Raw genomic sequence first — 15,000 nt, 5'->3', positions numbered from 1 at the left:
AATCATTTTCAACCCATATTCAGTTGAATGCACTACAAAGACAACATATTTGATGTTCAAACTCATAAACTTTATTTTTTTTTGCAAATAATCATTAACTTAGAATTTCATGGCTGCAACACGTGCCAAAGTAGTTGGGAAAGGGCATGTTCACCACTGTGTTACATGGCCTTTCCTTTTAACAACACTCAGTAAACGTTTGGGAACTGAGGAAACTAATTGTTGAAGCTTTGAAAGTGGAATTCTTTCCCATTCTTGTTTTATGTAGAGCTTCAGTCGTTCAACAGTCCGGGGGTCTCCGCTGTCGTATTTTAGGCTTCATAATGCGCCACACATTTTCAATGGGAGACAGGTCTGGACTGCAGGCGGGCCAGGAAAGTACCCGCACTTTTTTTTTTTTTTTACGAAGCCACGCTGTTGTAACACGTGCTGAATGTGGCTTGGCATTGTCTTGCTGAAATAAGCAGGGGCGTCCATGAAAAAGACGGCGCTTAGATGGCAGCATATGTTGCTCCAAAACCTGTATGTACCTTTCAGCATTAATAGTGCCTTCACAGATGTGTAAGTTACCCATGTCTTGGGCACTAATGCACCCCCATACCATCACAGATGCTGGCTTTTCAACTTTGCGTCTAACAGTCTGGATGGTTCGTTTCCCCTTTGGTCCGGATGACACGATGTCGAATATTTCCAAAAACAATTTGAAATGTGGACTCGTCAGACCACAGAACACTTTTCCACTTTGCATGAGTCCATCTTAGATGATCTCGGGCCCAGAGAAGCCGGCGGCGTTTCTGGGTGTTGTTGATAAATGGCTTTCACTTTGCATAGTAGAGCTTTAACTTGCACTTACAGATGTAGCGACCAACTGTATTTAGTGACAGTGGTTTTCTGAAGTGTTCCTGAGCCCATGTGGTGATATCCTTTAGAGATTGATGTCGGTTTTTGATACAGGGATCGAAGGTCACGGTCATTCAATGTTGGTTTCCGGCCATGCCGCTTACGTGCAGTGATTTCTCCAGTTTCTCTGAACTTTTTGATGATATTATGGAGCGTAGATGTTGAAATCCCTAAATTTCTTGCAATTGCACTTTGAGAAACGTTGTTCTTAAACTGTTTGACTATTTGCTCACGCAGTTGTGGACAAAGGCAGTGTTTCCCACACATTCATTTATTCTTGGCGGCCCGCCACGAAAGAATTACGTCCGCCACAAATAAAAAATAAATAAAAATATTTGTATTTTTTTTATTTTTATTTTTATTTTTTTGTCCTGTCCAGCTTCTCAGGCAAATCATATAGTTGATGTAGATGCCCATATAGGCTGTTCAGATTTACTTTACAAAGGAGAAGTGTAGGATACTTCTCTTGTTGCCTTATTTGTATTTGACCACTATTTGTTACTGACTGTGGCAGGACACCTCTGCCTCTGTTTCACTTTATGTTGCTGGTAAATAATATGCTTGTAGTAGTAGGCTAAAGTTAAATTATTTAGTATGCACTAATTAAAGAGACATTTTAGCTTTTATATTTTATAAGATATATTTTTTGTAAGAACCACAATTAATAAATATATTTCAGTGAATAACTTATTGTTCAAATCTGTATATAAATATGTACATAAAGTGTTGTAATTATATTGTAAAATGGATGGATGGACGTTTAAAACAAAACTGTTATTATTAATTAGTAAGTATACATTTTTTTAGCTGAACTGAAATGATGTTTTTTTGTGATGGTTTTCTGACCTGCACGTTTCGGTTGAGGCTGATGGCGGGGTAGTAGAGGCCCTCCAAGCCCTCGAAGGCCACGGGACCTTGCTGCTCGTCGTTGATGAGGAAGATGATGATCCCGCGCGTGAAGTCCAGCAGCACGCCGATGGTCGAGCCTTTGCTGATACCGCCGTCCGTCCTGCGGAGGACCACAAATGGACGAATGAGCTGAAATACTTCCGACAGGTGCAATACGGTAAATTGAAAAAGAGTACCACTGTTATTTTTACCGTAAAATTTGTGGCGACTAACCGTCCAGTTTTTTTACTGTGAAATCTACAGTCGTTTTTTACAGTGAATTACAGTAAAAATGTCTTTATAGTGTATAAAATGTAAATTAAAAACGGTACCAATATTATTTTTTACGTAACAATTCTGCAGACTAAGCTGCACATTTTTTATGGAAAAAATATACGTTTGTTAATTGTATCGTGCAATACTGTAAATTGAAAAAAAGTAACATTATTTTTACCGTAAAATTGTGGCGACAGCTTCCTTTTTTTTTTTTTTACTGTAAAATCTAAAGTTGTCGATTTTAAAATGCATTACTGTAAAATGAAAAAACGTACTACTGTTATTTTTACTGTAGAATTGTTATGACCCAGCTGCCATTTTCTTTACTGTGAAGTCAATGGTGGGTTTTACTCCAAATTACTGTAAATGGAAAATTTTTATTTTTATGTAAAAATTCTGAAAACTAAGCTGAAATTTTATTATGGGAAAAATATACAGTTGTTAATTGTATCATGCGATACTGTAAATTGAAAAAGAGTACCACTGTTATTTTTACCGTAAAATTTGTGGCGACTAAACTTCCCGTTTTTACAGTGAATTACAGTAAAAATGTTTTTAAAGTGTATAATATGTCAATTAAAAACGGTACCAATGTTATTTTTACGTAACAATTCTGCAGATTAAGCTGCACATTTTTTATGGAGAAAATATACAATTGTTAATTGTATCGTGCAATACTGTAAATTGAAAAAGAGTACCATTGTTATTTTTACCGTAAAATTGTGGCGACAGCCTCCATTTTTTTTTTACTGTAAAATCTACAGTTGTCGATTTAAAAATGCATTACTGTAAAATGAAAAAACTACTGTTATTTTTACTGTAAAATTGTTATGACCCAGCTGCCATTTTCTTTACTGTAGTCAATGGTGGGTTTTACTCCAAATTACTGTAAATGGAAAAATTTTATTTTTATGTAAAAATTCTGAAAACTAAGCTTAAATTTTATTATGGAAAAAATATACGGTTGTTAATTGTATCATGCGATACTGTAAATTGAAAAAGAGTATCAGTGTTATTTTTACCGTAAAATTTGTGGCGACTAAACTTCCAGTTTTTTACTGTAAAATCTACAGTCATTTTTTTTTTACAGTGAATTACAGTAAAAATGTCTTTATAGTGTATAAAATGTAAATTAAAAACGGTACCAATGTTATTTTTTACGTAACAATTCCGCAGACTAAGCTGCAAATTTTTTATGGAGAAAATATACGATTGTTAATTGTATCGTGTAATACTGTAAATTGAAAAAGAGTACCATTGTTATTTTTACCGTAAAATTGTGGCGACAGCCTCCATTCTTTTTTTTACTGTAAAATCTACAGTTATTGATTTAAAATGCATTACTGTAAAATGAAAAAAATGTACTACTGTTATTTTTACTGTAAAATTGTTATGACCCAGCTGCCATTTTCTTTACTGTAAAGTCAATGGTGGGTTTTACTCCAAATTACTGTAAATGGAAAAACAGTACCAATGTTATTTTTATGTAAAAATTCTGAAAACTAAGCTGAAATTTTATTATGGAGAAAATATACGATTGTTAATTGTATCATGCGATACTGTAAATTGAAAAAGAGTACCATTGTTATTTTTACCGTAAAATTGTGGCGACAGCCTCCATTCTTTTTTTACTGTAAAATCTACAGTTATCGATTTAAAATGCATTACTGTAAAATGAAAAAAAAAAAAGACTACTGTTCATTTTACTGTAGAATTGTTATGACCCAGCTGCCATTTTCTTTACTGTAAAGTCAATGGTGGGGTTTACTCCAAATTACTGTAAATGGAAAAATGTTATTTTTATGTAAAAATTCTGAAAACTAAGCTGAAATTTTATTATGGAAAAAATATACGGTTGTTAATTGTATCATGCGATACTGTAGATTGAAAAAGAGTATCAGTGTTATTTTTACCGTAAAATTTGTGGCGACTAAACTTCCAGTTTTTTACTGTGAAATCTACAGTCATTTTTTTTTTACAGTGAATTACAGTAAAAATGTCTTTATAGTGTATAAAATGTCAATTAAAAACGGTACCAATGTTATTTTTACGTAAGAATTCTGCAGACTAAGCTGCAAAATTTTTATTAAAAAAATATACGATTGTTAATTGTATCGTGCAATACTGTAAATTGAAAAAAAGTAACATTATTTTTACCGTAAAATTGTGGCGACAGCATCCTTTTTTTTTTACTGTAAAATCTAAAGTTGTCGATTTTAAAATGCATTACTGTAAAATGAAAAAAACGTACTACTGTTATTTTTACTGTAAAATTGTTATGACCCAGCTGCCATTTTCTTTACTGTAAAGTCAATGGTGGGTTTTACTCCAAATTACTGTAAATGGAAAAATGTTATTTTTATGTAAAAATTCTGAAAACTAAGCTTAAATTTTATTATGGAAAAAATATACGGTTGTTAATTGTATCATGCGATACTGTAAATTGAAAAAGAGTATCATTGTTATTTTTACTGTAAAATTTGTGGCGACTAAACTTCCAGTTTTTTACTGTGAAATCTACAGTCGTTTTTTACAGTGAATTACAGTAAAACTATTTTTTACAGTGTATAAAATGTAAATTAAAAACGCTACCAATGTTATTTTTACGTAAGAATTCTGCAGACTAAGCTGCAAATTTTTATGGAGAAAATATACGATTGTTAATTGTATCGTGCAATACTGTAAATTGAAAAAGAGTACCATTGTTATTTTTACCGTAAAATTGTGGCGACAACCTCCTTTTTTATTTTTTTACTGTAAAATCTACAGTTGTCGATTTAAAAATGCATTACTGTAAAATGAAAAAACTACTGTTATTTTTACTGTAAAATTGTTATGACCCAGCTGCCATTTTCTTTACTGTAAAGTCAATGGTGGGGTTTACTCCAAATTACTGTAAATGGAAAATTTTTATTTTTATGTAAAAATTCTGAAAACTAAGCTTAAATTTTATTATGGAATAAATATACAGTTGTTAATTGTATCATGCGATACTGTAAATTGAAAAAGAGTATCATTGTTATTTTTACCGTAAAATTTGTGGCGACTAAACTTCCAGTTTTTTACTGTGAAATCTACAGTCGTTTTTACAGTGGATTACAGTAAAAATGTTTTTTACAGTGTATAAAATGTCAATTAAAAACGCTACCAATGTTATTTTTTACGTAACAATTCTGCAGATTAAGCTGCACATTTTTTATGGAGAAAATATACGATTGTTAATTGTATCGTGCAATACTGTAAATTGAAAAAGAGTACCACTGTTATTTTTACCGTAAAATTGTGGCGACAACCTCCTTTTTTTTTTTTTTTTACTGTAAAATCTACAGTTGTCGATTTAAAAATGCATTACTGTAAAATGAAAAAACTACTGTTATTTTTACTGTAAAAATGTTATGACCCAGCTGCCATTTGCTTTACTGTAAAGTCAATGGTGGGTTTTACTCCAAATTACTGTAAATGGAAAAATTTTATTTTTATGTAAAAATTCTGAAAACTAAGCTGAAATTTTATTAAGGAAAAAATATACGGTTGTTAATTGTATCATGCGATACTGTAAATTGAAAAAGGGTATCACTGTTATTCTTACCGTAAAATTTGTGGCGACTAACCTTCCAGTTTTTTACTGTGAAATCTACAGTCGTTTTTACAGTCAAAATGTTTTTATAGTGTATAAATGTAAATTAAAAATGTATTAAAGTTCAATAAACATTTCACTAAATAGTCAACACAACTGCTCTCCTGTTAATGTCATCCATTGGACATATGTTTGTTGCTAGGCAGAATTCACAAGGCTGCATCCTTATTGGCCAATGGAAAAAAAACCAGAGTAAAAATACAGATGTGGTAGAAAACCACAACGTACGACAGCTGGCATCCTCCACCGACTTTGCTTGCTACTTTACGATCATTTAGCCGCAGAACACGTACCTGTTGGTGTGCGAGTTGTTGTGCATGAACCAGGAGCGGTTGTTGTCCACGTACATGGCCCACGCCTTGTCGTCCTTGCCCAGCATCACGTCCTTCAGCACGTCGGCCCGCGCCACCCCGAAGGCGGGGTCGGGGTGGTTGTCGTAGCGGTCCAGCGTCATCTCCCAGTAGTGCACGCCGCGGGAGAAGGCGGTGTTGCCCGCGGCCACGCGGTCGTCGTAGCCGCTGCACGACACCGTCAGGTTGTCGTTGGAGAAGACGATGTCCGGGTGGGCCGAGGCGGGGTCGAAGGTGAACCACGCTACTGCGCAATTTGACAGAGGGTTGCTTAGCGACCACAGCACAAAACAGTGAAGCACAACAACACCACCGACATTCATGTAGTAATAAAGTACTGTTAATAATGTGATAATATTGAAATAACGTACAATACTACAGTCCAAGTAGGATTAGAATGACTAACTCTGATTTAATCATGCAGGAGTTACTGTGAGTATGATGGGGAAATGTTGCAATAACTCGTTTGGTGAAAGACTATTCGTTCATTATACAAAACCCAAAAGCAGTGAAGTTGTCACGTTGTGTAAATGGTAAATAAAAACAGAATACAATGATTTGCAAACCCTGTTCAACCTATATTCAAGTGAATAGACTGCAAAGACAAGATATTTAATGTTCACACCGAGAAAGTTGTTTTGCTGGCAGCAACAAATTACAAAAAAGTTGTCACAGGCGCATGTTCACCACTGTGTTACATGGCCTTTCCTTTTAACAACACTCAGTAAACGTTTGGGAACTGAGGAGACACATTTTTGAAGCTTCTCAGGTGGAATTCTTTCCCATTCTTGCTTGATGTACAGCTTAAGTTGTTCAACAGTCCGGGGGTCTCCGTTGTGGTATTTTAGGCTTCATAATGCGCCACACATTTTCAATGGGAGACAGGTCTGGACTACAAGCAGGCCAGTCTAGTACCCGCACTCTTTTACTGTGAAGCCACGCTGTTTTAACACGTTGCTTGGCATTGTCTTGCTGAAATAAGCAGGGGCGTCCATGGTAACGTTGCTTGGATGGCAATATGTGTTGCTCCAAAACCTGTATGTACCTTTCGGTATTAATGGTGCCTTCACAGATGTGTAAGTTACCCATGTCTTGGGCACTAATACACCCCCATACCATCACAGATGCTGGCTTTTCAACTTTGCGCCTAGAACAATCCGAATGGTTCTTTTCCTCTTTGGTCCGGAGGACACGACGTCCAGTTACCAAAAACAATTTGAAATGTGGACTCGTCAGACCACAGAACACTTTTCCACTTTGCATCAGTCCATCTTAGAGGAGCTCGGGCCCAGCGAAGCCGGCGGCGTTTCTGGGTGTTGTTGATAAATGGCTTTCGTTTTGCATAGTAGAGTTTTGACTTACAGATGTAGCGACCGACTGTAGTTACCGACAGTGGTTTTCTGAAGTGTTCTTGAGCCCACGTGGTGATATCCTTTACACACTGATGTCGCTTTTTGATGCAGTGCTGCCTGAGGGATCGTGCAGTGATTTCTGCAGATTCTCTGAACCTTTTGATGATATTACGGACTGTAGATGGTGAAATCCCTAAATTCCTTGCAATAGCTGGTTGAGAAATGTTGTTCTTAAACTCACAAGTCAGATTCTGCCTTACCGCCAAAAGATTTAAGTCGATAGCCTCACAGATGGTAGCAATGACATGACAGTGTCTTCTCTGCAAACTCGTCAGACCCCTTTTCCCACTTTGCATCAGTCCATCTTAGATGAGCTCGGGCCCAGCGAAGCCGGCTGCGTTTCCGGGTGTTGTTGATAAATGGCTTTCACGTTGCACAGTAGAGTTTTAACTTGCACTTACAGATATAGCGACAAACTGTAGTTACCGACAGTGGTTTTCTGAAGTGTTCCTGAGCCCATGTGGTGATATCCTTTACACACTGATGTCGCTTTTTGATGCAGTGCTGCCTGAGGGATCGAAGGTCACAGGCCTTGCCGCTTACGTGCAGTGATTTCTCCAGATTCTCTGCACCTTTTGATGATATTACGGACCGTAGATGGTGAAATCCCTAAATTCCTTGCAATAGCTGGTTGAGAAATGTTGTTCTTAAACTCACAAATCACATTCTGCCTTACCGCCAAAAGATTTAAGTCGATAGCCTCACAAATGGTAGCAATGACATGACAGTGTCTTCTCTGCAAACTCGTCAGACCCCTTTTCCACTTTGCATCAGTCCATCTTAGATGAGCTCAGGCCCAGCGAAGCCAGCTGCGTTTCTGGGTGTTGTTGATAAATGGCTTTCGTTTTGCATAGTAGAGTTTTAACTTACAGATGTAGCGACCGACTGTAGTTACTGACAGTGGTTTTCTGAAGTGTTCCTGAGCCCACGTGGTGATATCCTTTACACACTGATGTCGCTTTTTGATGCAGTGCTGCCTGAGGGATCGAAGGTCACGGGCCTTGCCGCTTACGTGCAGTGATTTCTGCAGATTCTCTGAACCTTTTGATGATATTACGGACCGTAGATGGTGAAATCCCTAAATTCCTTGCAATAGCTGGTTGAGAAATGTTGTTCTTAAACTCACAAATCAGATTCTGCCTTACCGCCAAAAGATTTAAGTCGATCGCCTCACAGATGGTAGCAATGACATGACAGTGTCTTCTCTGCAAACTCATCAGAACACTTTTCCACTTTGTAACAGTCCATCTTAGATGAGCTCGGGCCCAGCGAAGCCAGCTGCGTTTCCGGGTGTTGTTGATAAATGGCTTTCACTTTGCATAGTATAGTTTTAACTTGCACTTACAGATGTAGCGACCAACTGCAGTTACCGACAGTGGTTTTCTGAAGTGTTCCTGAGCCCATGTGGTGATATCCTTTACACACCGATGTCGCTTTTTGATGCAGTACAGCCTGAGGGATCGAAGGTCACGGGCCTTGCCGCTTACGTGCAGTGATTTCTGCAGATTCTCTGAACCTTTTGATGATATCACGGACCGTAGATGGTGAAATCCCTAAATTCCTTGCAATAGCTGGTTGAGAAATGTTGTTCTTAAACTCACAAATCAGATTCTGCCTTACCGCCAAAAGATTTAAGTCGATAGCCTCACAGATGGTAGCAATGACATGACAGTGTCTTCTCTGCAAACTCGTCAGACCCATTTTCCACTTTGTATCAGTCCATCTTAGATGAGCTCGGGCCCAGCGAAGCCGGCGGCGTTTCTGGGTGTTGTTGATAAATGGCTTTCGTTTTGCATAGTAGAGTTTTAACTTACAGATGTAGCGACCGACTGTAGTTACCGACAGTGGTTTTCTGAAGTGTTCTTGAGCCCACGTGGTGATATCCTTTACCCACTGATGTCGCTTTTTGATGCAGTGCTGCCTGAGGGATCGAAGGTCACGGGCCTTGCCGCTTACGTGCAGTGATTTTTCCAGATTCTCTGCACCTTTTGATGATATTACAGACCGTAGATGGTGAAATCCCTAAATTCCTTGCAATAGCTGGTTGAGAAAGGTTGTTCTTCGTGGAGGTCTTCCTCCCTCCGGGTTCCTTGGACCACCAATGACGGACATGACAGCTTCGGTCCTCTTTGCACACAATGCTTTATTTGACAATAAATGTTCTTTTATGCTTTTCAGCAAATGCCTTGTGTCTGTCAAATCTCGCCCGTGAGCACACGAATGGTTTTTCCTTCTGTCTGCCTTTAACGGAGCGACAGGTGATCAGACAAACACTCTCACCTGTGTCATCTACGCACCTGTCGCTGATCTCGAAGCCGGTCGTGGCACACCCCGCTTCGCTGCAGGCCCGCAGGCCACGCCCCCCCCACATTCTTAAACTGTTCGACAATTTGCTCACGCATTTGTTGACAAAGTGGTGACCCTCGCCCCGTCCTTGTTTGTGAATGACTGAGCATTTCATGGAAGCTGCTTTTATACCCAATCATGGCACCCACCTGTTCCCAATTAGCCTGTTCCCCTGTGGCATGTTCCATTTAAGTTTTTTCTCAACTTTCTCAGGTCTTTTTTGCCACTTGTGCCAGCTTTTTTGAAACATATTGCAGGCATCAAATTCCAAAGGAGCAAAAAAGAACAGTTTCTCAGTTGGAACATGAAATATCTTGTCTTTGCAGTCTATTTAATTGAATATAAGTTGAAAAGGATTAGCAAATCATAGTAGTCTGTTTTTATTTACCATTTACACAACTTTACCGGTTTTGTGTTTGGAAAGGGAAGTTAAATGTGGACTGCATGAGAAAGCTAGGCTCTCTTTGACCGCATGCTCATGTATCAACAAGAATATTGTCCACCACAGCAACAACACAACCAATGACGTAACAGCGCTGATGAGCCGATTGTGCACGACAATTTCAACACACCTGACTTTCACACAAGCATTTTACAGCGCATGCAGAGCTGGCGGATGATACTTCGAATGCAGCTGCTGACTTCCTTGTGGAATTAGTTGAAAAATACACCAGTGGGGTTGCCTACAGCCACAAGTGTCAGCTATTTGCTGTTGTAAACAACGCACCCCGCCCACTGCAGGAACTTGTTAGTTTGAGTATTTACAGTAAGTATTAATGTAAGTACTATTAACAACTCACGTCATTTAAGTAATATAAGCAACTGAGTACTTGTGTACCGCAATACTATATGTAGTACTACAGTCATATCATTATATGTAGTACTACAGTCATATCACTATATGTAGTCCTACAGTCATATCATTATATGTAGTACTACAGTCATATCACTATATGTAGTACTACAGTCATATCACTATATGTAGTACTACAGTCATATCATTATATGTATAGTACTACAGTCATATCACTATATGTAGTACTACAGTCATATCACTATATGTAGTACTACAGTCATATCATTATATGTATAGTACTACAGTCATATCACTATATGTAGTACTACAGTCATATCACTATATGTAGTACTACAGTCATATCATTATATGTATAGTACTACAGTCATATCACTATAGGTAGTACTACAGTCATATCACTATATGTAGTACTACAGTCATATCACTATATGTAGTACTACTACAGTCATATCATTATATGTAGTACTACAGTCATATTATATGTAGTACTACAGTCATATTATATGTAGTACTACAGTCATATCATTACATGTAGTACTACAGTCATATCACTATATGTAGTACTACAGTCATATCATTATATGTAGTACTACAGTCATATCATTATATGTAGTACTACAGTCATATCACTATATGTAGTACTACAGTCATATCACTATATGTAGTACTACAGTCATATCTTTATATGTAGTACTACAGTCATATCATTATATGTAGTACTACAGTCATATCATTATATGTAGTACTACAGTCATATCACTATATGTAGTACTACAGTCATATCACTATATGTAGTACTACTACAGTCATATCATTTTATGTAGTACTACTACAGTCATATCACTGAATGTAGTACTACAGTCATATCATTATATGTAGTACTACAGTCATATCACTATATGTAGTACTACAGTCATATCACTATATGTAGTACTACAGTCATATCACTATATGTATAGTACTAGTCATACCATTATATGTAGTACTACAGTCATATCATTATATGTAGTACTACAGTCATATCACTATATGTAGTACTACAGTCATATCATTATATGTAGTACTACAGTCATATCACTATATGTATAGTACTACAATCATATCACTATATGTAGTACTACAGTCATATCATTATATGTAGTACTACAGTCATATCATATGTAGTACTACAGTCATATCATTATATGTAGTACTACAGTCATTTCACTATATGTAGTACTACAGTCATATCATTATATGTATAGTACTACAGTCATATCACTATATGTAGTACTACAGTCATATCACTATATGTAGTACTACAGTCATATCATTATATGTATAGTACTACAGTCATATCACTATAGGTAGTACTACAGTCATATCACTATATGTAGTACTACAGTCATATCATTATATGTAGTACTACAGTCATATCACTATATGTAGTACTACAGTCATATCACTATATGTAGTACTACAGTCATATCATTATATGTAGTACTACAGTCATATCATTATATGTAGTACTACAGTCATATCATTATATGTAGTACTACAGTCATATCACTATATGTAGTACTACAGTCATATCACTATATGTAGTACTACAGTCATATCATTATATGTAGTACTACAGTCATATCACTATATGTAGTACTACAGTCATATCATTATATGTAGTACTACAGTCATATCATTATATGTAGTACTACAGTCATATCACTATATGTAGTACTACAGTCATATCAGTATATGTAGTACTACAGTCATATCATTATATGTAGTACTACAGTCATATTATATGTATAGTACTACAGTCATATCACTATATGTAGTACTACAGTCATATCATTATATGTAGTACTACAGTCATGTCACTATATGTAGTACTACAGTCATATCATTATATGTAGTACTACAGTCATATCACTATATGTAGTACTACAGTCATATCATTATATGTAGTACTACAGTCATATCACTATATGTAGTACTACAGTCATATCACTATATGTAGTACTACAGTCATATCACTATATGTAGTACTACAGTCATATTATTATATGTAGTACTACAGTCATATCATTATATGTAGTACTACAGTCATATCATTATATGTAGTACTACAATCATATCATTATACGTAGTACTACAGTCGTGTCACTATATGTAGTACTACAGTCATATCATTATACGTAGTACTACAGTCATATCACTATATGTAGTCATATCATTATATGTAGTACTACAGTCATATCACTATATGTAGTACTACAGTCATATCATTATATGTAGTACTACAGTCATATCACTATATGTAGTACTACAGTCATATCACTATATGTAGTACTACAGTCATATCATTATACGTAGTACTACAGTCATATCACTATATGTAGTCATATCATTATATGTAGTACTACAGTCATATCACTATATGTAGTACTACAGTCATATCACTATATGTAGTACTACAGTCATATCATTATATGTAGTACTACAGTCATATCACTATATGTAGTACTACAGTCATATTATATGTATAGTACTACAGTCATATCACTATATGTAGTACTACAGTCATATCATTATATGTAGTACTACAGTCATGTCACTATATGTAGTACTACAGTCATATCATTATATGTAGTACTACAGTCATATCACTATATGTAGTACTACAGTCATATCATTATATTTAGTACTACAATCATATCACTATATGTAGTACTACAGTCATATCACTATATGTAGTACTACAGTCATATCATTATATGTAGTACTACAGTCATATCACTATATGTAGTACTACAGTCATATCACTATATGTAGTACTACAGTCATATCACTATATGTAGTACTACAGTCATATCCTTATATGTAGTACTACAGTCATATCACTATATGTAGTACTACAGTCATATCACTATACTGTATGTAGTACTACAGTCATATCATTATATGTAGTACTACAGTCATATCACTATATGTAGTACTACAGTCATATCATTATATGTAGTACTACAGTCATATCACTATATGTAGTACTACAGTCATATCATTATATGTAGTACTACAGTCATATCACTATATGTAGTACTACAGTCATATCACTATATGTAGTACTACAGTCATATCATTATATGTACTACTACAGTCATATCATTATATGTAGTACTACTACAGTCATATCACTATATGTAGTACTACAGTCATATCACTATATGTAGTACTACAGTCATATCACTATATGTAGTACTACAGTCATATCATTATATGTACTACTACAGTCATATCATTATATGTAGTACTACTACAGTCATATCACTATATGTAGTACTAGTACTTCTTCTCACTCCTTTTCAAATATGTAAAAAAAAAAGAAGGAAAAAAAAAGAAAAGAAAAAGAAAGTCCAATGCTCATTTGTTTTTGTTTTTTATTCTCCATTGTTTTTCATTTTGTTATAATGGCTGTTAAGGCTATAGCACTGTATTGGATCAGGCTTGCTCTTGTTTTTATGCATATTTGAAATAAAAATATATCAATCAATCAATCAATACTACAGTCATATCATTATATGTAGTACTACAGTCATATCCTTATATGTAGTACTACTACAGTCATATCACTATATGTAGTACTACTACAGTCATATCACTATATGTAGTACTACAGTCATATCATTATATGTAGTACTACTACAGTCATATCACTATATGTAGTACTACAGTCATATCATTATATGTACTACTACAGTCATATCATTATATGTAGTACTACAGTCATATCACTATATGTAGTACTACAGTCATATCACTATATGTAGTACTACAGTCATATCACTATATGTAGTTCTACAGTCATATCACTATATGTAGTACTACAGTCATATCACTATATGTAGTACTACAGTCATATCATTATATGTAGTCATATCACTATATGTAGTACTACAGTCACATCACTATATGTAGTACTACAGTCATATCATTATATGTAGTACTACAGTCATATCACTATATGTAGTACTACAGTCATATCACTATATGTAGTACTACAGTCATATCACTATATGTAGTACTACAGTCATATCACTATATTTAGTACTACAGTCATATCATTATATGTAGTACTACAGTCATATCATTATATGTAGTACTACAGTCATATCATTATATGTAGTACTACAGTCATATCATTATATGTAGTACTACAGTCATATCACTATATGTAGTACTACAGTCGTGTCACTATATGTAGTACTACAGTCATATCATTATATGTAGTACTACAGTCATATCACTATATGTAGTACTACAGTCATATCATTATATGTAGTACTACAGTCATATCATTATATGTAGTACTACAGTCATATCACTATATGTAGT

At 35.4% G+C, this 15,000-nt stretch overlaps 1 protein-coding gene across 2 annotated transcripts in view; it reads right to left on the bottom strand.

The window, feature by feature from the left end:
• Positions 1 to 15,000, bottom strand: part of trim9 (tripartite motif containing 9) — a 79,121-nt gene that overhangs the window by 1,588 nt on the left and 62,533 nt on the right. For both annotated transcript variants that reach the window (XM_062041184.1, XM_062041185.1), the window contains 2 exons: positions 5,995 to 6,298; positions 1,747 to 1,909 (listed from right to left, as the gene is read on the bottom strand). In XM_062041184.1, coding sequence (XP_061897168.1) covers positions 1,747 to 1,909; positions 5,995 to 6,298 — 467 coding nt within the window. The remainder of the gene's footprint in view (positions 1 to 1,746; positions 1,910 to 5,994; positions 6,299 to 15,000) is intronic.

Source organism: Entelurus aequoreus, linkage group LG03, assembly GCF_033978785.1.
Source record: "Entelurus aequoreus isolate RoL-2023_Sb linkage group LG03, RoL_Eaeq_v1.1, whole genome shotgun sequence".
NCBI classification, from domain to species: Eukaryota; Metazoa; Chordata; class Actinopteri; order Syngnathiformes; family Syngnathidae; genus Entelurus; species Entelurus aequoreus.
Note: the sequence above shows the minus strand (reverse complement) of the source record. Positions and strands in the feature narration are given on the sequence as shown.